The sequence below is a fragment of the Gymnoscopelus microlampas genome (assembly GCF_963454915.1).
Source record: "Gymnoscopelus microlampas genome assembly, chromosome: 9".
NCBI lineage: Eukaryota > Metazoa > Chordata > Actinopteri > Myctophiformes > Myctophidae > Gymnoscopelus > Gymnoscopelus microlampas.
In genome coordinates, this window is record NC_139946.1 from 48,445,478 (window position 1) to 48,468,971 (window position 23,494).

The 23,494-nt window shown below is 42.6% G+C and overlaps 2 protein-coding genes across 7 annotated transcripts in view; one reads left to right on the forward strand and one right to left on the reverse strand.

The window, feature by feature from the left end:
* Positions 1-22,639, forward strand: part of LOC311051205 (desmocollin 2-like protein) — a 41,622-nt gene extending 18,983 nt beyond the window's left edge. For 5 of the 6 annotated variants that reach the window (XM_084065640.1, XM_084065641.1, XM_084065643.1 and 2 more), the window contains 8 exons: positions 9,341-9,588; positions 13,797-13,939; positions 14,544-14,801; positions 17,916-18,137; positions 18,792-18,901; positions 20,487-20,693; positions 21,149-21,292; positions 22,383-22,639. In XM_084065640.1, the coding sequence (XP_083921766.1) occupies positions 9,341-9,588; positions 13,797-13,939; positions 14,544-14,801; positions 17,916-18,137; positions 18,792-18,901; positions 20,487-20,693; positions 21,149-21,292; positions 22,383-22,622 (1,572 nt within the window). In that variant the 3' untranslated portion in view covers positions 22,623-22,639. The remainder of the gene's footprint in view (positions 1-9,340; positions 9,589-13,796; positions 13,940-14,543; positions 14,802-17,915; positions 18,138-18,791; positions 18,902-20,486; positions 20,694-21,148; positions 21,293-22,382) is intronic. The other variant, XM_084065642.1, reaches the window with a different exon arrangement.
* LOC311051206 (large ribosomal subunit protein mL40-like) lies at positions 6,134-7,427 on the reverse strand (the record flags this gene model as incomplete). Its single annotated transcript, XM_084065646.1, has 2 exons — positions 6,134-6,364; positions 7,032-7,427. 2 exons carry the CDS (start codon positions 7,425-7,427, stop codon positions 6,134-6,136), a joined length of 627 nt encoding a protein of 208 aa, XP_083921772.1.
* Positions 22,640-23,494: the final 855 nt, after the last annotated feature.

A 23,494-nucleotide genomic window follows, 5' to 3' on the forward strand; every position in this document is an offset into this window, starting at 1 on the left:
TTATTATTAGCCACTCTGACAGCATTGTGTTATGTGGGTGTTAACCCATTACAACAGGGAAAGCATCAGTGCCATTTTAGATTTGAGCATTTTTCAATAATTTTAACCACTTATTCATTATTTTATACTTTGGGCTATTCAAAAATAGCAGATCTACAAGCTCATAGCCCGTCACTTCGTGCCGTGCTATGAGCTTGTAGATCTTCTATTTTTGAAAAAACATGATTTTTTTTTTAACATTCTTTGAATATAATTAGATATTACCATTTTTAACTCAAATCTTTGCTTTTTGGGGGGGTCCCTGGAACAAAATATTTTGAGACGGGGGGTCCGCGGCCACTACATATAATATGAGGGTCTTTGACATGGAAAATGTTTGAGCACCACTGTAGCAATGTTTGAGCACCACTGACATACTATAGCAAAAAATATATAATCATTAATCTGTTAGGATTTAGAAGAACCTCAGGTCTTAATGGGTTAATATATGACAGCGGATGAAACTAGAGCCAGAACTCTATAATCATAACAACACATTAGTTCTCACCCTCAGGGAATCTTACACTAACATCCTTCCATTACATTTTAGTGTTTACCTGATGCTTGTTTTTACCCAGAGAGACTCATGATGAGTGAAAGAGATGGTAAGGGTTTTATTATTCTGCTGGAGGACATTTTGACAGCACAGTGGGGACAGTTACTGTAATCACTACAGTTTTCATTTAACCCATTCAATCCGGGAACACATCTGTGTCATTTTAGATGTCGTTGGCTATTAAGAAAATAGTAGATATAGGCTACCAGCTCCTGTATAGCCACGCTATGAGCTTGTATACTGCTATTTTTGAAAAATATTGAAAATTTGTGCAAATCTTTGAATATATAAATATTTTTAAAGCGAAGATTTGTAACTCAAATCTTTGCTTCTCGGGGTCTCTGGAAAAAAATATTTTACAAATGTTCGCTTTAAACAATATATATTCAAAGATTTGCACACATTTTTACAATTTTTCAAAAATAGCAGAATAATTTACAAGCTCATAGCCCGGATTGAATGGGCTAAGTGTTGTGTTGACCTGGACAGGAGGTCACTAAACAACACTTTCTCCTCGATCGTGACATTTTGTCGGAAATAACAACATTCAGCCCTCAGAGAGCCAGAGGGAGGAGGATGGAATAACTCAAGGCAGGCCAAAACTTTTCTGCTGTACCAGAGTAAAAACTACAGAACATAACAGAACTGTGAAAAACTGCCGCAATTAATGCCACTAATGTATAATTGTGATGTCCCTAATTCTGCGTTCACACTGGCAGCAATAAACTATATTGTCGCTTTCGGGTGGAAATCTCATTATGTCCAAAAACTCCTGAAAAGTAACAGTTTTGGAGATATGAGGTTTCCACCAGCGACAGAGACCATATAAAGTAGGAATTGTGTGAAGAGAGAGATGGAAATGGTCAAACAACACTTGGTGGTTTTGTAGTTTTGTAGCTGCAGTTGAAGTTAGCTCAACTTTGGATCGTAGCTCTGTAGATTTTGTAGCATCAACACATGTCGGGCATCGCTTTGTATCTTCATCGCTGGCTTCCATCGAAAATGAATGGTAGCCTGTAGCTTTGTAGCTGCCGGTGTGAACGCAGCATTACCGAAAATAGCCGATCTACAAGCTCACAACGCGTCGCGATGCGACGCGTTGTGAGCTTGTAGATCGGCTATTTTCGCAGTGCGACACTGTCGCGCAATGAAGAATAAATCAGGCTTATGATGGCGGGTGAACAAAGAAAACAGGATGAAGCACGTATGAAACAATGCAGCGCTGTTAGAACCTGCTGGGCAGCAGCAAGAGGAAAACATTGTTTTCTCCTCATGGAGCAAAATATGAAAGTTATATGCAGGGACGTGCTGGGTCCCTCATTCAGCCTAGGAATCTCAGACAGAGGCACGTAAGGTGCACGGCCAAAGGCTGCACGCCGGATTCTTTTGCCTCCTTACGAGCAACGAGGTCCCACATACTAACCGATGAGCGGTATATTTTTTATTTATAATAAAAATATATTTATATAAATTCTATAAGAATGTATTTATAATAACAATATGTAATGTTATTATTTGTAATAAAAATATACAATTACATACAATAATCATACAATACCGGAGGTAATGGAAAGAAGAGGTTTTGGGTCTTGTCTTGTAGACAGGTACAATAGCTTATAATTTAGTAGCAGCTTCAACCTCCTTCCTTCACATGGTAAACTCTCCTCTCTACAAGTGTGCTGCCCCGTTTTCATCCTCTTTCGTGTGTTTGTATTCTTGTATTCCTCATCATGTCGTGTGCTGAACATAGAAGATCTACAAGCACGTAACACGTCGAGTCACAAACGCATTATGGGCTTGTAGATCAGCTGTAATATGATTGGGTGTCGGGTGGAACTCCTGGGCCACGGCAGCCTGTGATTGGGCCACTAGGCCGTTATTCAGATGATAGACAAGACAAGTCAGTGGGCCAATGTGATGTCTGTCTGCTCTGTGGGCCGGTGCTACTCAAGGATTGGCCATTTCAGATGAGAGACAAGCCAGTGGGTCAATTACATGAGCTACATTTACTTTGTGGGCCGCCCAGACTCAAAATGTGAAAAAAAAAGAAAGAAAACGACTTACAATAAGCAAGGTAATCACATACATAGAATGCAGAGAGACAGTGTAGTGCCTCAAGAAACTAGGATCACAGATAAACCAAGAACCTAGCATCTGCCTAAATAATATATCAAAATAACCATCGGTACATTAAAATGATAGGATAGGCCTACCAGGTCAACAATGAACCTAGCGTCTGTTTAAATAACATGCTATCTAAATTACCTTCTTAACATTGTGGTCAAGAAAACAAACAAACGTCAAAAACAAACATAAGAACGAGTGTCCAACATAATAATGTCTGCATGGTCGTCATATCTTGGTCAATCGCATCTCAATCGAGGCAGGGGATTCTTAACTCTTTGAGTGACAAGGACGTGTTTTGACGTGTACTGGTGTTTATGCTAGATTCCGCTCGTCACTAACCTATCTAACAAAAAAGTCACCATTTGACTCAAAGGAGTCACCATTTGACCGTGAGGCAGTGAAGCAGAAAATCACGTGACCTAAAGAAAAAACAGCCACATGCACTGCCATTCTAATGAATTTGGAAACGTGCCTTTTTCTCTGCTTTCTGTTGCTTTTTTTTTTAGCTTTTTGGCAAAAACAACCTAAATTCAACTGCCAATAACTATGGAACAGATTATCACGATGGCACGCGTTTTTCCTCCCGATTCTACGAGACTCGGCAATGTCTTTTAAAGCGATCGGTGGATGAATCGTTGTGAAGAATAATATTCTACGATTTTTTTCCAAGGTTAATGAAAACGCTCGGAATCGCTGGTAAGGTCGGCTATAGACAATGTGTCTCCTACCGGAGCCCACTGCTCGTCATCAACTTATTGGCTTAGGAATGCGACAAAATCTAAAACATATCCACGAATTCAAGTATTTTTGGGGGTGAACTATCCCTTTAGGTGCCTTGTTTTTTTGTCGCAATGTTTTGACATTTGTTTTTCTCTTTTTGGAATTAGTGGCGGTAGACATTTGGTGTCTGTAGCCGCCTTTTTGTCTGCGACTGTTGAAATATTGCCTCTATAGCCCCTTTCCCACTGGACAAAAAACCCACTGACTTCCACTAAAATATCTGGCTTCTGTCTGTAGTGGGAAAGGGTACAACTGGCATTGATTCCCGGGACAAATAACTCTGCAGTAGGCACGGATTTATGGGCTCCAGCTCAGAGCGGTAGCAATGGAACCATGACACCCAGCCCACCCATAATGGCAGATATACAAGCTCACAACATGTCATGACGCAATGTGTTGTGAGCTTGTGCATTTGCTATTTAAATAAGTATAAATTTGGCTTTATGTGTTTGCGTTTTCACAGCTCTGTTCTGTTTGTGCTTTGTACTCTGGCAGTGCAGCGCCGTGTGGAATACTTTTGTTCTGCTTTCAGTTATTCCATCCTTCCTCTGGCTCCCTGAGGGCTGAATGTTGTTGCAATGTCACCACTGAAGAGAAAGTGTTGTTTAGTGACCTCCTGTCCAGGTAAACACAGCACTTATATAAGAAAACTGTAGTGATTACTGTTACTGTCCCCAGTGTGCCGTCCCCACTGTTCTGTAGCTCCCTGTCAAAATGTCCTCCAGCAGAATAATAAAACCCCTACCAGCCTTTCACTCATGACAGGTCTCTCTGGGTAAAAACAAGCATCAGGTAAAGTCTAAAGCAGTGGTTCTCAAATGGTGGCCTGTGAGGATATTGCATTGTGGCCCCCCAAAGAAAACACTAACATTTTGTTGATATTATAACGTTCATGTAAAACAAAAAGGAAAATCTCATAGTAATGTAGCAGGGCTATGTAAAGCAATGACTATGCCACCCACACATATAGGAGTGAGGGATCCTTTAAACACATTAACCATATACTGTATGTATATAGAGATATATATAGAGATATAGATAGAGATATAGAGATATAGAGAGAGATAGATATAGATATATACGACTGAACAAGGTATGGTTCCCCAGAAAGGTACGGGTTCAGAATGAACAGAACCAGAGGCTGATGTATCAAATGTGTCAAGTTTATTCAAACAGTTGGTATAAAAAGTCGTCAGGTTGAAATACAGAAAGGAAGCGGTTAGTATTACTGGGAGTTCTGCAAAGGGACTAAACCCAAACCGAAATTAAACAAATCAAATCCAAATAATGCAAAACCAAAAGCAAATAAAGTAAATAAGCAAATCAACACAAAATACAAATACGCACAATCAAAACCATGCAATGCTACTTAATGGCCCAGTATAGCTCTGTCCTCAGGTCAACCCTATTGCACACAGTCCAATAGCAAAAACCTGTCTAAATAGTATATATGGCATGGTGGGAAAAACAGTGATGGTTGGTTCAGCTCCTACCAAAAAATCAAATAATAAAGCATTAGACCAACCCTCCAACAATTCATCCCAGACATTAGGCCCCTATAGCAAGATGACAAAATACAGCAAAATAACAAACATACCCAATGAGTCAATATATGCTCATGGCTCCCATTGATATAGGCCTGCACAGTCACAGGGTACTGCTGCTCAAAGTACCTGGAGGTAATATTGTCAGCCTATCTAAACTCTTATATATATATACACACTATTGCTACAATGAGTTATAAAAACCTTGTCATTTGTTTCAGATAGTCTTACCGAGAATTAGTCTATACTCTGTACCCCTCATGTCTCCAGGTCTCTCTCACAAACACTCAAGCCAGGCTTCTGGCTAGACAGGAGGCCACAAACCTGGCCACCCCTCTTTATGCACTTTCCTTAAAGGGCCAGTGCTACAGTAGTTTTTTTCTTTAAAACCTTGAAAAAAATAGTTTTTATTGTGATAAATAAGAACTTAAAGTGCACTGTTGTTGGTTCAATTGATCCAAGTCAGAACACAATTCATTGATTGATCATTAACATAAACATGGTCTATAAATTCCCACAGCCCTGACCACAAAACCAACTGTTATTTACTGTATTATGATGATACACTTCCAGTGGTGGAAGAAGTACTCAGATTTTCTACTTAAAATCTAGTAAAAGTAAGTAAAGTAAAAGTAGCAATACCATAATGTAGAAATGCTCCGCTACAAATAAAAGTCCTGTATTCAATAATATTTTCAATCAAGAAAACAGAATGATGAATGCAGCACTGTTAGAACCTGCTGGGTAGCAGCAAGTGGAACACATTTATTTATCATCTTTCTCCTTATGGAGCAAAATATGACACTCTTATCCAGAGTGACTTACAATAATCATAAGGTAAACACATACATAGAATGCAGAGAGACACGGTAGTGCCTCAAGAAACAATGAACCTAACATCTGCATAAACAATATACTATCAAAAATAACAATCTGTACATTGAAACTATCTGATACCAGGTAATCAATGATCCTTGCATAATGTCTAAATAACATGCTAATCTAAATCACATTCCTAACATTTGGGGTCATCATTTGTGTATATTTTGACTGTTGTTGAGCACTTTGCTCACCACTGGGCCACTCCTCACTGAGTGTAGACCCTGGTGATGTCATTGTATTTGCCATCAGGAGCCTGGTGCTGGGCCCTGGGTGCTGTGTAGGCGGGTCCCTGGTGACTGAAGGGAAACAGCAGGGGGTCCGGCTCAAGCGCCGCCCTGTAGAGACCCTCACACTCCTCCAGCCTCAGATCCTCCACAGCCTCCCTCTGAGCCTCCAGAGCACGCTCAACGGCCTCCATCTCAACCATGTGCTGCATCTGAAAAGAGTGGAGAGATAATACAGGGCATCATTGAATGTCATCTAGAAATAGCATACAGAATGGATGGATTTGGATCGCTGGATCGCACCAGGTGGTCCCCAAATGGACCCTTAGGGGTATGTAACTCTGTGCACTCTCAGAGTTAAATTAACACTGAGAATGTTACAGTGTAATTGGCTTCGCAAAGATAATTGATTGATTGATTGAATACTTTTAGAAATGTGAACAGCACTAGGTACAGTAAGCCATTAAGGCTGAAAGGATAACACAACAAAGTTATGCGGACTTGTTTCCATTGTGGTCCTATAAAGAAATGGGGTCATTTTTACATGTACACTCTCAGAGCTACAGACCCATAAGGGTACATTTTTTGGACCCCTGGTGGACCCCTGGACCATTCGTTGAGATACATTGATTTAGATCAGTGATTCTCAAACTATTAGGGGCCACACAGACTGACCCCCATAACTAACTCTGAGAGTGTACATTTGTACACTCCCGCTTGTACACTCTCGGAGTTAACACTCATTTAGCTGGGGACCCCCTTGGAGAACTCCCTCAACGACCCCTAGGGGTCCCTGCAGGACCCCAGTTTGAGAAGGACCGATTCAAAATCGCTTTCAACAAAAGACGAAGCTGCGATAAACATGACACCTAGACGTACCTGTTTGTAACGCGACCACTCCTTAAGCAGCAGCGCTCGACGCTCGCTCTCCTCGAAGGAGAGCAGGGGCGCGGGGCGAACCCTGGCCTCGTCCAGGCATCTGGACGGAACCATGAAGTCCTCTATGGGGATCAGCTCGGGCGGAACCTTCTCCAGCTTCTTCAGCTTCTTCCTCAGCCTCTCTCTCGTCAGCAGATCTCTCCTGGGATCGGCTTTCTTCTTCTTTTTCAGCGGCTCCCCCCGTAGCGGAGCGGACGTCTTTAGCGATGCAAGCCAGGGACGGTTTTGAACGGCAGGGCAGTGAGTTTCTCCTCCTCCTCTCAGAAACCCTGAAGATGGAGCAGAGCTCCGTCGGGATAATATCCTGCATAGAGTCCGTGGTAAAGCAAGAGACATGGTTTTCCTATTTACTATTTAATTCACCTCTCACTATGAGCACAGAGCACTTTATGAGCAAATTCAATTTTCTTAAGTCTCTGCCTAAGGAGTTTTCCTTGATATTTATGCAGCGAGCGAGTCTCATGCCATATCCATATATGGAGCCTCCACAGCACCTACAGTACATATATAGTACACTGTACACCATATAAATGGTGTACAGTATGGCGATCTCGCTATGATGCAGGACTCGATTGAGTCAGCTGGCTATGGAGCAATAAGCGAACCACGACCACGTATGGAATCCTTGGGTCGTCCATTACGTCCAAATATGGAGTCCATGAGGTCGCTCACTCTAATCTCCTGAGGACATGGTGATGTGATGTGGTGGACCCTAAATGATGTGAAATGGAGTGAGTTCAAATATCCTCAAGTTCAAAGGTGCAGGTTAGTTATGGGGTTGATTTTGACAGCAAATTTTGATTTAGTCTTTGTCATAGTCTTCTGAACAAAATTCCATTTAAATTTAGTCATATTTTACTCACCTGAAATGTTTTACTTTTTGTCAAGTTTTAGTTGAATAAATATCATACGATTATAGTCGACTAAATCTACAGTTGATTCAGTCGACTAAAATGTATTTTGGCGGTGCCTTGATTGTGTCGTAATGGCTGATTTTACACTTGGTTGCATGCTGAAATAGCCGATCTACAAGCTCACAACGTGTAGCATCTGCTATTTTCAGAGCGCAACGCCAGAGCGCAACCAAAAATAAAATGACTTGTCTTTTATGTGGTAAATGGTGCATTTATATAGCGCTTTTATCCAAAGCGCTTTACATAGATTTTGCATTACATTCACCCATTCACACACACATTCATACACCGATGGCGGAGGAAACCATGCAAGGCACCAACCTGCTCATCAGGAGCAATTAGGGGCTCAAGGACACTTCGACACTAACTCTGGGGGAGCCCGGGATGTGTGTGTGCGTGTGCGTGTGCGTGTGCGTGTGCGTGTGCGTGTGCGTGCGTGCGTGCGTGTGTGTTCTGACAACACAGTGGCATTGTTTCTCCAAAACACATGTTTTGCTACTACTCCTACAGATTTGGTCAACAACATATGCAAATCGGTAAACTTCATCTCTGGAATCACGTGATCAAGATGTATCAGGCAGATATTTCAGATTCTGTTCCGATTGGCCGTGTGTGGCTTCCAGTCATAGGTAGGCAACCCAGTCTGGCGGAGACCTGCGCTCAGTGGAGCGCACGTTTCTAGTTGTTGTGATGTCATGAGCCATGACCGTATGACCTTAAACCAAAATCTTCTGTTACCAGTGTATTCAGTGGATAGGAAATAGACCCAATGATGAAACTACTACCCCTGCTGGGGGGTTGGGGTAATCACAGCTGTTCTATTAGCTAGTGAAACAAGATTAAGACAAAACTAACCTTTGTCCAGTGGTGTAACTAAGTACAGGTACTCAAGTACTGTACTGAAGTACAATTTTGAGGTATGTTTTACTTTAATTGAGTATTTCCAATTGTCAATACTTTTACTTCTACTCCACTACATCTCTGGGGAAAAAGCAAAGATTTACAAATGCTCGCTTAAAAAAAATATATATATTCAAAGATTTGCACACATTTAAAAAATGTTCAAAAATAGCAGATCTACAAGCTCATAGCTATGAGCTTGTATATCTGCTATTTTTCAATAACCAAAGAAATCTAAAATGACACAGATGTGTTCCCGGTCTTAAAAGGGTTAACACGTTTTACTGGGGACCCCCTGGAACCCTCTCAAGGACCCCCCTGGGGGAGCCCCACTTTGAGAAACCACCGAGCTAAATCAATTACTATCTAAAAGAAAGTAACAATTGTGAAACGTAAAAGCTTATTTGAAGAACTATATCTTATATATTCTTCCAGCCTCTGGACTATGAGAAGGGCTCCACGGTGATGCTGAGGGTGACGGCGGAGAATGAGGTTCCTCTGGTGGGCTCCGCGGGCTCCTGGGTGTCCGTGCCCGTGGAGGTGGGCGTGGCCAACGTGGACGAGGGTCCCGAGTTCGTGGTCCCCAACATGGTGATCAAGGTGAAGGAGAACACGCCCAACGGGACGGTGCTGGGAACCTACGCGGCCCTGGACCCCGAGACCAAGAGCAGCGCGGGCATGACGTACGTTACAGTATTGCTTTCTATGCAGTGGTTGGATAGTGGTGTAAAGTGACTATAAGTACATTTACTCAAGTACTGTATTTCAGTGAATTTTTTAGACATTTTTTACTTTACTTGAGTTTTTCCAGTTTCCAGTACTTTTACTTCTACTCCACTACATCTCAGAGGCAAATGTTGTATTTTTACTCCACTGCAATTATTTGGAAACTTTAGTTACTAGTTAGTTTGTAGATTTTGATTATTATTACAAAACATACAGTAACCACTTCAGCCCTATATACATTTCGGCCATTTGAAAATAGCCGTTCTACAAGCTCACAATGAGTCGCGATGTGACACATTGTGAGCTTGTAGATCGGCTATTTTCAAAATATTTGTATCCATTTGAAAACTTGTGAAATGGGACATTCTGCAAATGATTTCCGAGCTTTTACTTTTAACAGAGTAGATATTCATTGCAGTATTGATAGTTTTACTTAAATAAAACATTTGAGTACTTTCTCCACCACTGGGTTGTATTGGGGTAAGTCCCTGCGACATACTAGCGACGCGTCATGTCTGCTATTTTCACAAATGTTGCCAATATTCAAGGACCCTCAAACTAATAGGATCTGGGACCGTTGTTAGAATTAAAATGTTTCAAATATTACACATTTTACAAGATTTGTTTTATAATAGCAGATCTACAAGCTGCTATTTTCAAATAGTTTTATGGGCTTTTTTTTCAAATGGTTTATGGGCTAAAGTGGTATAAATTGCTTTTAACTAGCTAATTTTGCTGGGGACCCCCAGGAAGCCCCTCAAGGACCCCACTTTGGGAACCACTGCTCCATTGTGACAGTGCTGTGAGTTGCAATGTGAACACAGTGCCGTTCACATATTTGAGTCATTCAGCGCTTTTACGCATCCATACGTATTGATGGCAGATATACTTCCATAGTCTGGAAATAAGACTCAGGATTTCCTCACCGATCTTGTTGTAATGCGCACTATTCATAAAAGTGAATTAAAGAGTATAATTATACTGTGTAATTTATTAATTCTCTCCATTCAAATTAGGTCTAATCGGTGTGATTGACAGGAGAGATGATCAGAGGAGCAGAGTTTGTACCATTACGGTTCGTACTTGAACCAAAGAATGTATAGAGTTTCTCAGTGAAGGTGCAGCCAGTGTAAGAGTAGAGATGAACTTGGTTCGACACATCATAAAAAGAGACCAGACCCTCCTCATAATCCACAAACACTGCCACTTTCTGGACCTCCTCTCTTACAGGGAGGAGGACAGGAGGGCCAACAAGAGCCCAGTACTCATTTCTATCCCACAACCCTATAGTCCAGTAACCATTGTTGGGGTTCAGTGTGATATCTCCCTTCCTGTTGACAGACTCTCTGGCCACTCCTAACCTCCACCTAGTCTTCCCTGTAACCTGAACCTCATAGTAAAACCTTCCTGAGAAGCTTTGTTTTCCTAAGACATGGACATATGTAGAGAATCTCTCTGTGTTGTCAGGGAGATTCTTCCATACGTTTCCATGACTCACTTGTTTTCCATCCTCAGACAGGATGAGACGGCGATGTGCTGTATCAGGGTCCAGAGTCACATCCACTGCGTATTTCTGGATGCTCCTCAGCTCAACATCACACAGCTTCTTCTTCATCTCTTGACTCAGAGTCTTCTCCAGCTGAGCCACAGCTATCCTCAGAGTCCCCACAAGTGAAGACAGATGGACATTGACCTTTGCCCGGTCCTTGATGGGTGAAGGGGTGCTGATGGATGTGAAATTCTGGAGGAGGTGGACTTCAGTGTGTGAGAGCTGCTTCAACTCAGAGCTTCTTTTTTCTAAGTGGGTGATTTCCTGTTGCAGATCTCTGATGAAGCCTTCAGCCTGTTTCTCTGTTGTTTTCTGCTTCTCTTCAATCACATCAATGACCTCAGCCTGGCTTCTCTGAATACAGTTGACCAGAGCAGTGAAGACCTGCACACTGTCCGTTATCTCTGTGTCTGCATCCTTCTTGCTGAGCTCTACTGAGCGTTTGACCTCCCAAATCTTCCCGTGTCTGTCCTGGATCATCTGCTGGATTTCAGCCTCTGCCTTTCTGTCGTATTCGTCTTTCCATTTCTGACTCCTGAGCTGTTGAACCATCTCGGAAATGAAAGTAGTGACGGATACCTTTGGTCTCGTATCAAAGGTTTCTTTACACAGTGGACACTGACACACATCGCTAGTGTCCCAGTAATGTGTAATACAGGCGTTACAGTAGTTGTGTCCACACGGAGTGGTGACTGGATCGGCGAACAGATCCAGACAGATAGAACACAGGAACTGCTCTTCAGAATGGAGAACGCTTGCAGACGCCATTTCTACACACTGACGATAACTGGAAATATTATTCAAAAAACTACTTTTTTAAATAATATTTCCAGTATTACAAGGAACTGTCCAGTGATGCCTAAGCCACTTAAACTGTGTGGAATCAGCTTTTAAATAAATCACAAGATATCAAATATGAAGTCAGTTTTGCCCAAATATGGGGTTCCTCGTGGCTTCAAACTGGCCTCCAAATACTCTGATTGAAAATGTGGTAACCATGACAACTATGACGTATTACATAAGGCTAAGTGTTTATCCATAACTTATCGATTTAGTCAATTATAATAAAACATAAAGAAATCACATCAATTACTATTATATATTTTGACAGTATTGTTGAGTAGACTGATTTACAAGTTCACCATGCGTCGCATCGCGCCGCATGGCGAGCTTGTAGATCGGCTATTTTCAAATGGCCAAAATATATAGGGCTCGAGTGGTTAATGTAGTAAAGTAAAGTAAAAGTAACTCAACATTGTACTTAAGTACAGTACTCGGTAAATGTACTTAGTTACTTTACACCACTGCTATGAGGTAATCCATGCCCAAGTATGGAGTTCCCCGTCAGTCATTCTCAAACATGGAGGTGCCCAAATATGGAGTTTGCGTCAGTCTTGCCCAAATACGGCATTCCATGACATCAGACTGGTTCAAAATAAACAATGCAGCCTCCTGTCGATCACCATCTTGTATCAAGTAAGAGGTGGCATCAGTCTTCTCCATTTATGTGAATTACAAAAAGGTACAGATGCTGTATGTCAACATGAGACATCAGATCAACTTATAAATCCATTTTGAACATGACATCATTTTATGGCAAATGGGTTTTGCTTCTTGGTGCTGATTTGTTTGAAATGTTATCTGGGAGCTGGAATGGCCCAGTTGGCCTTTTTTCAGTAGCCCAATTACCATTTTTGTAACTACTTAACAAGTTACTTTTAAAAGTAATGTTACCAAATACTGGTCCTGACATTGTTGTGACTAAACGCACTCTATCGCTGCTAATTATTATGAAAATCTCCCCCTTTGTAGCGATCCTCTCACTGATTGCAGGTTACTTACTGTAGCTAAACAACTCACCTGTTGGCTGTTGAACAACAACGACATATGCCTGAGCATATTGTCTTGGCTGCTAATACGAGTAATTCTCCAGATGGACACGACGATGTGCTGAAACACAGTGGTGGAAAAAGTACTCAATTGCTTTACTTAAGTAAAAGTATTAATACTGCAATGTAGAAATACTCTGTTACCTAAGTAAAAGTCCGGACTTCAAAATGTACTTCAGTAAAAGTACAAAAGTATAGGCATCAAAATGTACTTATTAGTAAAAGTACTCATTATGCAGAATGTCCCATTTCAAGTTTTCAAATGTATACAAATATTTAGAAAATAGCAGATCTACAAGCTCACAATGTGACACCAAAATCTACAAAGTAACTAGTAACTAAAGTTTTCAAATACATACGTAGTGGAGTAAAAAGTACAATATTTGGATCCGAGGTGTAGTGGAGTAGGAGTAAAAGTGTTGGAAACTGGAAATACTCAAGTACAAATACCTCAAAATTGGACTGAAGTACAGTACTTAAGTAAATGTACTTAGTTACTTTACACCACCGGCTGAAACACGAGTCACGACACAAACATGAAGAGACATTCGTTTCTTGGACCTGCTGTAGCCTACAGTATATGTGTCGTCGGTCTGTAAAGAAACCTAATACTGTGTGTGTGTGTGTGTGTGTGTGTGTGTGTGTGTGTGTGTGTGTGTGTGTGTGTGTGTGTGTGTGTGTGTGTGTGTGTGTGTGTGTGTGTGTGTGTGTGTGTGTGTGTGTGTAGGTACTACAAGGTGCTGGATCCTGGCTCGTGGGTGGGCTTGTCTCAGACCTCAGGAGAACTGACGGTGACGAACACCATTGACCTGGAGTCTCCTCTGGTCACTAACAACATGTACATCATCACTATCAAGGCTGTGGACAACAGTGAGTCTGAACCATAACGTTATTAGATATCTGAACCATAAAGTTATTATATATCTGAACCATAGAGTTATTATATATCTGAACCATAGAGTTATTATATATCTGAAATATAAGATTATTAAATATGCCCAACAACATGTATAACGTCGCCGGTGACGCCAGTGAGTCTGAACCTGTTTGAAACCAGGTTCCCACAATAACAGCTCCTCTAGTTGATTCTGATTCTGTTTCTTATGTAATTGCGTTGCGATTGTTACTTAACCACATGAACCCAAGTGTCCCTATTTTGGGCATTTCATGACAGCCGAACATTCTGTGAAAACAGCAGATCCACACTTGCCGTGTGGCAAGCTTGTGGATTGGCTATTTTCAGTGTTACAGATTTTTTGGTGTTACATATGTAACTGTAACTCCTCTCACCCTCTGTGTCTCATTTAGTACATTTAGTACGTTTAGTCAAGTACTGTACTTAAGTACACTTTTGAGGTATTTTTTACTTACTGAAGTATTTACAATTTCCAATACTTTTACTTCTACTCCACTACATCTCAGAGGCAAATATTGTACTTTTTCCTCCCACCCCTGTGTGTCTCCCCTCCCATAGGTTCTATGTCGGGCGTTGGCACGGTGACACTGCTGATCGAAGACGTAAACGACAACCTGCCGGGTCTGGTGCTGCCCGACACCGGAGGTGACGGGGGAGGACCAGGAGCTCTGGTGGTGTGCGAGGAAGACGAGGAGGGGAAGATGGGCTCCGTCACCGTCCACGCCACCGACGCCGACCAGTCGCCTTACTCCGCCCCCTTCCACTTCCAGCTGGGCGACGGCCATGACGGCAAATGGAGGATAGGTCACACCACCAGTGAGTACTATCGGGTTCCGCACAGTCGGGTTGCCGATAAAGATGTTCGAGGTAATATCGGCCCGAAAATATCGGCCATGATATTAAAAATGCAATATTGGAAAATATCGGTATATCATATGTGGCATATTTAATAATAAATATGACAGTACCATATTGGCACTTTTTTTACATAACTTAAAGGGATAATTCACCCAAAGAATTACTTTTTTCCTATCGATTAGTCACCCCATGGAGACTTGAATTCATGGATATTTTTTCTCTTTTTGTCACATTCCTAAGCCAATAATTTGATGACCAGCGGACCGGTAGGCAGTGGTTCCGGTAGGAGACACAAAGGAGACAAAAACAAAAAAATATCCATGAATTTAAAGGGTAAGACCACTTTGGTAGAGGTTTGGGTTGTGTAGTTTCCTTGCCATGATGTAGCTCTAAAGGTGGGCAAGAAATAAAAAATAATTGCTCCATTGATTAGAAATTGATAATTCAAAATATGCTCCTCATTGACTTACATTGTACGGTAAAACAGCTCTCAAAGTCACTCTTTTAGCACATAAATGAACCCAAACGTAGCTGATTCAGACAATATAGAGCATCGCCAAACCCAGTACTGTTTGTTTTTTTAATAAAAATGTTAACTTCCTACTTATTTTACTATTTGAAGATCCGGATCCAGATCCGCGAATCCAGTCCGGGTTTTCTTCTTAATAAAAATGGCAAAATCAATAGGAAGTTAACATTTTTATAAAAAATAAAAACAGTACTGGGTTTGGTGATGTTCTATATTGTCTGAATCAACTTTGTTTGCGTTTGTTTATGTGCTAAAAGAGTGACTTTGAGAGCTGCTTTACCGTACAATGTAAGTCAATGAGGAGCATATTTTGAATTATCAATTTCTAATCAATGGCGCAATTATTTTTGATTTCTTGTCCACCTTTGGAGTTACATCATGGCAAGGTAAATACACAACCCAAACCTCTACCAAAGTGGTCTTGCCCTTTAAGTCTCCATGCATGGGGTGACTAATCGATTGAAGAACAGTCATTTTGGGGGTGAACTATCCCTAAGTTGAAGTCGTTCTCTTATTTTGCACAGAGAATGTTTACATTTAGGCATAATGTGTTCATTCCACGGCAGGAGAGGATGTTGTTACCTGACATTAGTTTTGGTTGAAAAAAGCTGCATATGTCGGTATCGGTTGATTCGAATGGGGAATTAAGAGTTGGACAATATCGGAAAATCTGATATATCGGCAAAAAGCCAATATCGGACATCCCTAAAACATTAAGGGACGCCCACTGCATACATGTACAGTTTTTGTATATGTGGAGAGGCTTAGAGTGCCTTTACATGCTGTAACAGTGTTAGTCCAGTGTAAATGAAACCAAATGGAGTGTGTCCACACACAGCCAGCGGATCCACGGATCAAATGTCAGGAAACACTCCCAGTATGACTTCCTCTGACAGCACACTGCCCTGGGGCCAGCACTCAATCACAGTGACCACATGCACACTGACACACACACATACACACACACGCGCACGCGTTGTACGCACGTACGCTTGGGATGTCACGATTACAAGATTTAAAGGGATAGTTCACCCCCCAAATGACTTTTTTCCCCATCGTTTAGTCTAGACTTGAATTCATGGATATTTATTTTGTTTTTGTCGCATTCCTAAGCCAATAATTTGATGACCGGCAGCGGGCCCGGCAGGAAACACAAAGAGTCTCCTTTGTTTCTCCTACCGGAACCGCTGCCTACCGGTCCGCAGGTCATTAAATTATTGGCTTAGGAATGCGACAAAAACTAAAAGAAATCCATGAATTCAAGTCTCCATGGTTTCGCATTCACTTTGGGACAAATGGCAGCAAATTTCATCATCTCTGATTGATTGAATTGATTGAATACTTTATTAGCAGTTTGCAAAAGGTGCAACGGCATCAATACTTGGAACAGTGAACATATATTTACAGAAAAGACAGTGGGGGGGTCATTTCTTTTGCAAAGCTAGAAGAAGACTTGTCTAGGTCCAGATGCAAATTGCAGACAGGTGCTTTATTATGGTGGTTTTGAAGGAGGGTAAGGAGGGGAGTCACACTTTTTGATGGCTGCTGGTGGTAGGGCATTCCACATTTTGGTGGCGTAACACCAGTGTTATGCCACAATGACAAAAAAATGTCATTTAGTTTTAGTCATATTTTAGTCATCTGAAAAGTTGTAGATTTCGTCTTGACTTAGTCGACTAAATATCATAACGTTTTAGTCAACTCATTGATGCTCTGAATTGCACTCTGAAAAACTGCGACGCGTTGTGAGCTTGTAGATCTGCTATTTTCAGAGCGCAACACCCGAGCGCAACCAAACATAACATTTACTTGTCTTTTAGTTCTACTGGATCTCTTCTCCACTCGTCCCTCACTAACATTTTAGTCTAGTTATTATTTGTTGACGAAATTGTCTTAGTTTTAGTCATCGTAGCTTACGTTTTTATTTGTTTTTTATTTAGTTTCCGTCAGTGAAAAGAGGTAGTCGGCGAACACTTTTCGTCATAGTTTTAGTCGACGAAATCAACACTGCATAACAGTAGAACGAATTCATCCCCATGTTTGTGCCGAATCTGGGGGGAATGAAATCTGTGGAGCCCCCTCTGGTGTCTCTATTCCTCACTAGTTTACTATCGCCCTCTCCTGCTCCAGACCAAGGTTATAATAGTTTGGGATTTTTCATTTTAGTTTAATTTTAGTTTGTTTTGAATTAGTTTTTTCTAATTAGGCTACTTTTAATTAGTTTCTAGAGCGCATTTACTAGTTTTTATTCGTTTTTATTTTTTGATAATGCTAATAGTTTTTAGTTAGTTTTATTTGATTAGATTTTTTTCTGTATTGCGATGCGACGCGTTGTGAGCTTGTAGATCTGCTATTTTCAAAGATTTTTGTACTTTTACTTTTGTTACTTTAAGTACATTTTCATACCAACACTTTCATACTTTTACTCAATTAAAATTTGAATTCCGGACTTTTACTTGTCACAGAGTACTTTTGTATACATTGCAGCATTGATACTTTTACTTAAGTAAAACATTTAAGTACTTTTTCCACCACTGCTCCAGACACGTCTGCGGTGCTGCAGCAGGCGGTGGACATGCCGCGGCAGACCTACGTGGTCCCCATCCAGGTGAGCGACCTGCAGGGCCGCGGCGTGGTGCAGGAGGTGACGGTGAGGGTGTGTCGCTGCCTGGGAGGGGAGTGTGTGGCCCAGCAGACCTCCACGGCCCTGGGGGTGTGGGGGGTCCTGGCCATGCTGCTGGCACTGCTGCTGCTGCTGCTGCTCTGTGAGTATAGTATACAGTACCCACGCGCACACACACACACACACACACACACACACACACACACACACACACACACACACACACACACACACACACACACACACACACACACACACACACACACACACACACACACACACACATTGTATTACTATACTTGTAAGGACATCATTGTTGTAGCACAGCGATTTCATGAATGGCATTTTTTTTTTAAACATTTTAACCCATTTTTAAACCTTAAAGGGATAGTTCCCCCCCAAAAATACTGTTTTCTATCAATTAGTCACCCCATGGATGTGATGACCAGCGGACCGGTAGGAGACACAAAGGAGACTCTTTGTGTCTCCTACCGGAACCGCTGCCGGTCATCGAATTATTGGCTTAGGAATGAGACAAAAACAAAAAAATAACCATGAATTCAAGTCTCCATGGGGTGACTAATCGATAGAAAAAAATAGTTATTTTGGCGGTGAACTATCCCTTTTATCTAAAACACGAAAATAAGACTTGACACATAGTCCCAGCTCTCATTCTATCTCTATACTATGTATTGCACAGGTATATTCTTTGTGTTTGATCTCTACATGTACTGTGTGTATTGCACAGGTATATTCTTTGTGTTTGATCTCTATATGTACTGTGTGTATTGCACAGGTATATTCTTTGTGTTTGCCTGCTCCACCAAAGGAGATAAGATCTACCTGGAGGACACCGGCGGTGGCATGCTGCTGAAGTCCAACACTGAAGCACCGGGCGAGGAAGTGGTGAGATCCTCTGCTCATTCAATTCAATTCAATTCAATTCAAACGTATTGCGACACCGAACTGTATTTTTTGATGAGAGACGAAGTTGAACTTCTTCAGCACGGTTGAAGTTGAAGTTGGGTATTCCATTTCCTGTTGCCTTTTATGGTGTGAAATGGGGCGTGGTGCCAGATTCCAAGTGCAGACTACAAAATGCTGAGTCAGGCTTAACGTCTTTTAAGGTGTGAAATGCGGAACAATGCAAATCAACTTCTCGGTAATGCGCTTCACATTTCGCGATCAGCTGGCAGCTGTCCAGATTCATCGTGACATACACATGTGATCCGCACATTTCAGGAACTTACACGCTGCTTTGTGAATTGGTACTTCTACTTGTAACAGAGTATTTCTACATTGCAGTATTGATACTTTTACTTAAGTAAAACATTTGAGTATCCTACTTTTTCCGCCACAGGGCATAAGCAGTCAGGCTTTTAGTTTAATAGACTAAATAGAACCAGGACTCTGGGAACATTTGGTCCTATGCAGTGATTTGTTTTCCCAAAAGTGTCGGTCAGTAAAAATAAAATGCTCAATTAGTCCCCTTTGCCTGGCCAGTTGACTCCATAAATTCATAGCGTTTAACCAGAACTTCACCCACCCTGCAGGGTTAGGGCAAGAGTAAATGATGCTGTCTAAAGCCTGATGTAATACTTTGTCAAAAGACAGTGTTGTGCCAAAAATAGCAGACCTACAAGCTCACAACACGTCGTGGATGCATCTTATGACGGGAGCATAAATTAGGCTTAATTGTGCTGACAGAGACGTTAAGTTGAGCCAGGAAAGTCTTTCCCCATAGTCGCCAAAACATAAACACACTCTCATCCAAACATAATGTTTGATGTTGATTGGTTCCTGAATGCCTGGACTTCCACTTACAGAACAGAGGAGGACAAATTATTCTGTATAATTGCTTGTATTGGTTGTTTTTTCCCCTCACATGTGCAGACAGCAACCAGCTAAGTCAAATTCCCTACTGTGTGCAAATACACTGGTGTAACAGAGTGGTTTACAACCTCAGCCTGATGGCCTGAAAGTCTAATATCTCCCCCGAGCAACAGGGAATTCCCTTTGGCTGGTTAAGATGTTGGCTTTTCACGTGGGAGACCCGGGTTCAAATCCCGGGAATTACAATGGGATAAATTATTCCAGGGGTCCAAAATGTTTAGCTTGAGGCAGTAGCGTCCCCAGGAATTACATTTGCCCCCCCCTCGAAAATCGGCGAAAGTGGCCGTTTTCAAGATGTTTTGGCCATTATCTCTGCAACGGAAGGTCCAATCTGCTCAGTTCAAAGCTTGTTGGATGCGTGACTTTGAGGACATTAAGCACACAATGACACATTTTCGGGTTATTTGGGTTTTCTAGGCGACCGCCTGTCCTGCCTCTACAGTACGCCACTGGCTTAAGGCCTAAAACACATCTCCTGGGGAGACACAACATTTGTTGTGTCTCCCCAGGAGACGTGTTTTCACACGCATGCACATTAAAAACTTGAGTGTTAAAGATGCAATCCATAAGTTTCCTGGTTTTGTCGTTGACCCGTCAGAAGTCCACCGACCTGTTCCTGATCCCAACAGCGGGGGGCGCTGCGGACACGGTGGACGGCTCAGTGAAGGGGGCGGGGCTCTTGGAGCAGAAGGCCGCCATGATGGGGGGAGGGGGCTCCACTCTGATTGGTCAGCAGCAGCAGAACATGACCATGACTCAGCAGAGCATGTATCAGTCCTCCAGGAACGACTTCATGACCACCCAGGTTGGTAGCATTTTTATATGATTTATTGTTTTGGTTTTCAGTTTGTGCTGAATAATACATAGTTTTCTATGCATTTCGGAGGTTTTAAGGGGTTTGACCCCCCCCCCCCGCCAAAGAAATTCACCCGGATAGGTGTCCTTTTTTTAATCTCTGGGACTTGGCAACCCTAACCTTGCCATACCTCAGCTTTTTCTGAACTGACGCCACTGGTTAAAAGCGGTGAAAACAGCCGATCTACAAGCGGCTATTTTCACCACTTCTGTGGGACACTCTTGTATGATGAAGCAGGGCATTATGTACGAGAAAAAAAAAGAACAAAAGGTACAAGGTTTCTGCCTGACAGCAACGATATATAAGCCTCAACAACCCACATTTTTTAAAAATTTGAATGAACTCTAACCACCCTGTTGTTGATGTGGGCCCAGAAACTAACTAATGAACTTTAATGAACCCAGCAGGGTATGAACAGTTTTTATGGTTCTGGAGGAGGTGGAGGTGGACACTACAGAGGTCCAGGGTACATGGACTCTCTCTACTACAGACAGAGTCACCTCTCTGCCCTGCACACCTGGGACACCAACGGGCTCTACCTGGACAGGGTAAGAATACCAGAACGCTCGCCCCAAAACACGCTCGCCCCGGGTCAAATCCGGCGACCTCGGAACGGTCGCCACCAGGTATTCGTAAACGTAATCTCAGTAAAACTATGCCTAAACCTAACTTTATTTGTAAACGTAACCTCAGTAAAACTATGCCTAAACCTAACTTTATTCCTGTGCGTGCATGCATGCGTGCGTGCGTGCGTGCGATTGAGACAAAATCATTGCTTGTCGGAAGCACCCTGAAAATGGCCATTTCACACAATGACTGCACACACACACACACACACACACACACACACACACACACACACACACACACACACACACACACACACACACACACACACACACACACACACACACACACACACACACACACACACACACACCCGTTTTTCTGGGCTCACATAATCCTCTAAACTGGCCTAGGATCATATTCTAGATGTTAATAGAACAGGAGTATACTGTATACATGTAATACTGTAAAGGGTTTTGTCCTGTACTTCCCCTGTGCTGGTTCCCTCTCAGTACTTGAAACTGCAGTCAAAGACATTTTTTGTATAATGCTGCATTTGAACAACCACAAAGCACACTTAAAAATCAGTTATAAAGGTAAATGTATGCAGACAAATTGTTAAGTAAGAGCAAATTAGCAGCAGGGCCATGAAGTGTACTCGTAAGCGTTCTTCTCACAAAATAGCCACTTAAGTTTGGAACACATGAACTGTTAATGAACTGACTTCCACATAACCTCCCTTTGTTTCCGAAAATGATTATAATAGCAAACAAAAACCCTGCTTATTAAAAACTATGCTAATTTAGCTCTCTCTCTCTCTCTCGCTTGCGCTCTCGCTCTCTCTCTCTTTCTGTCTCTTTCTCTCTGTCTCTCTCTCTCTCTCTCTCTGTCTCTCTCTCTCTCTTGGTCTCTGTCTATCTCTACCTCCCCCTTCCTCCCACTCTCTCTCGCGCTCCCTCTCCCCCTCTCTCCCCTCCTTTCACCCTCCCTCCCTCTCTCTGCCCCCCCCCCCCCCCCCCCACCTCTCTCTCTCTCCCTCTATCCCCTTCCCCCCTCCCTCGCCCCCTGCAGAAGCTGGGCTACTTCGCCGACGAGTCTGAGGAGCGCTACGCGGACGACGCGGCGCGCGCGTACGGCTACGAGGGAGAGGGCTCGGCGGCCGGCTCGGTGGGCTGCTGCAGCGAGCTGGGCGACCAGGACGACCTGGCCTTCCTGGAGGACCTGGACCCGTCCAAGTTCAAAACCCTGGCCCACATCTGCATGGACAGAGGGGAGGAGGAGGAGGAGGGGGAGGAGGGGGAGGAGCCATGAAGGTCCCATGAGGAACATCTGGACCATGGGATGAGATGAGGCTTGGACCGTGGCTGTTGGAAGAGGAACTTTCCGGGAACCACAAACACTAATGGCTCTTTTTGATTAGAACTAAAAGGCCAATACATGCTTCTTCCTGACGTCCGGACTCTTCTCTTCGTAAAGGGAGGTGATTGACGTCATTCGGAACTTGGGATGGGTGGTCTCAGAACTTTCTTTCAGAATTCGTACACGCCCAGACGTTCCTGACTCTCCGAAATTGGGAAAGCCTGTCCGAATCCGGAGTTGTTTTTTTTTTGTTCAATGTCAGAAGGAGCATGTATTGGCCTTAAGTGAACTGTGTCGTGTGGGTTCTGGGTTTGTTTCCATTTCCATTTCGCTATGACTTGGTTTCAGATGAGGTTCTCAGAACCTGGTGTCGGACCTGACAACAACACACTATCACGGTTTTCTGGAAAGTTTCAGGTTCTGGAACGTTCAGGGGTTTTGACCCTTCGTAGTGGGTAAAAGAGCCAGACTCACACACACGTTGGGCAGACAGCGTCCATGTTAGTTGTGTGCAGGTCAACCCTCAACCCATGGGTCCCACGGGTCGGTTTCGGGCGGGTGAGTGGGTCACCCCCCCCCAAAGACAAAACAAAACAAAAACAAAACAATGAATGGTTCGGGACAGGTTTGGGTTGGGTTTGGATCGTTGATTAAACGTTTTTTTCCCGGGGTAGGATAGATCTTTCATAATGGGTCAGATAATGGTAAAAAGAAAAAAACGACGTGCACTTCAGTAGTCCATGCACTGTAAAATCCTGTGTTATTTTAAAGGTGCAATAGACAACATTCAGCCACAAGGTGTCTGCAAGGCAGCAACCATGCAG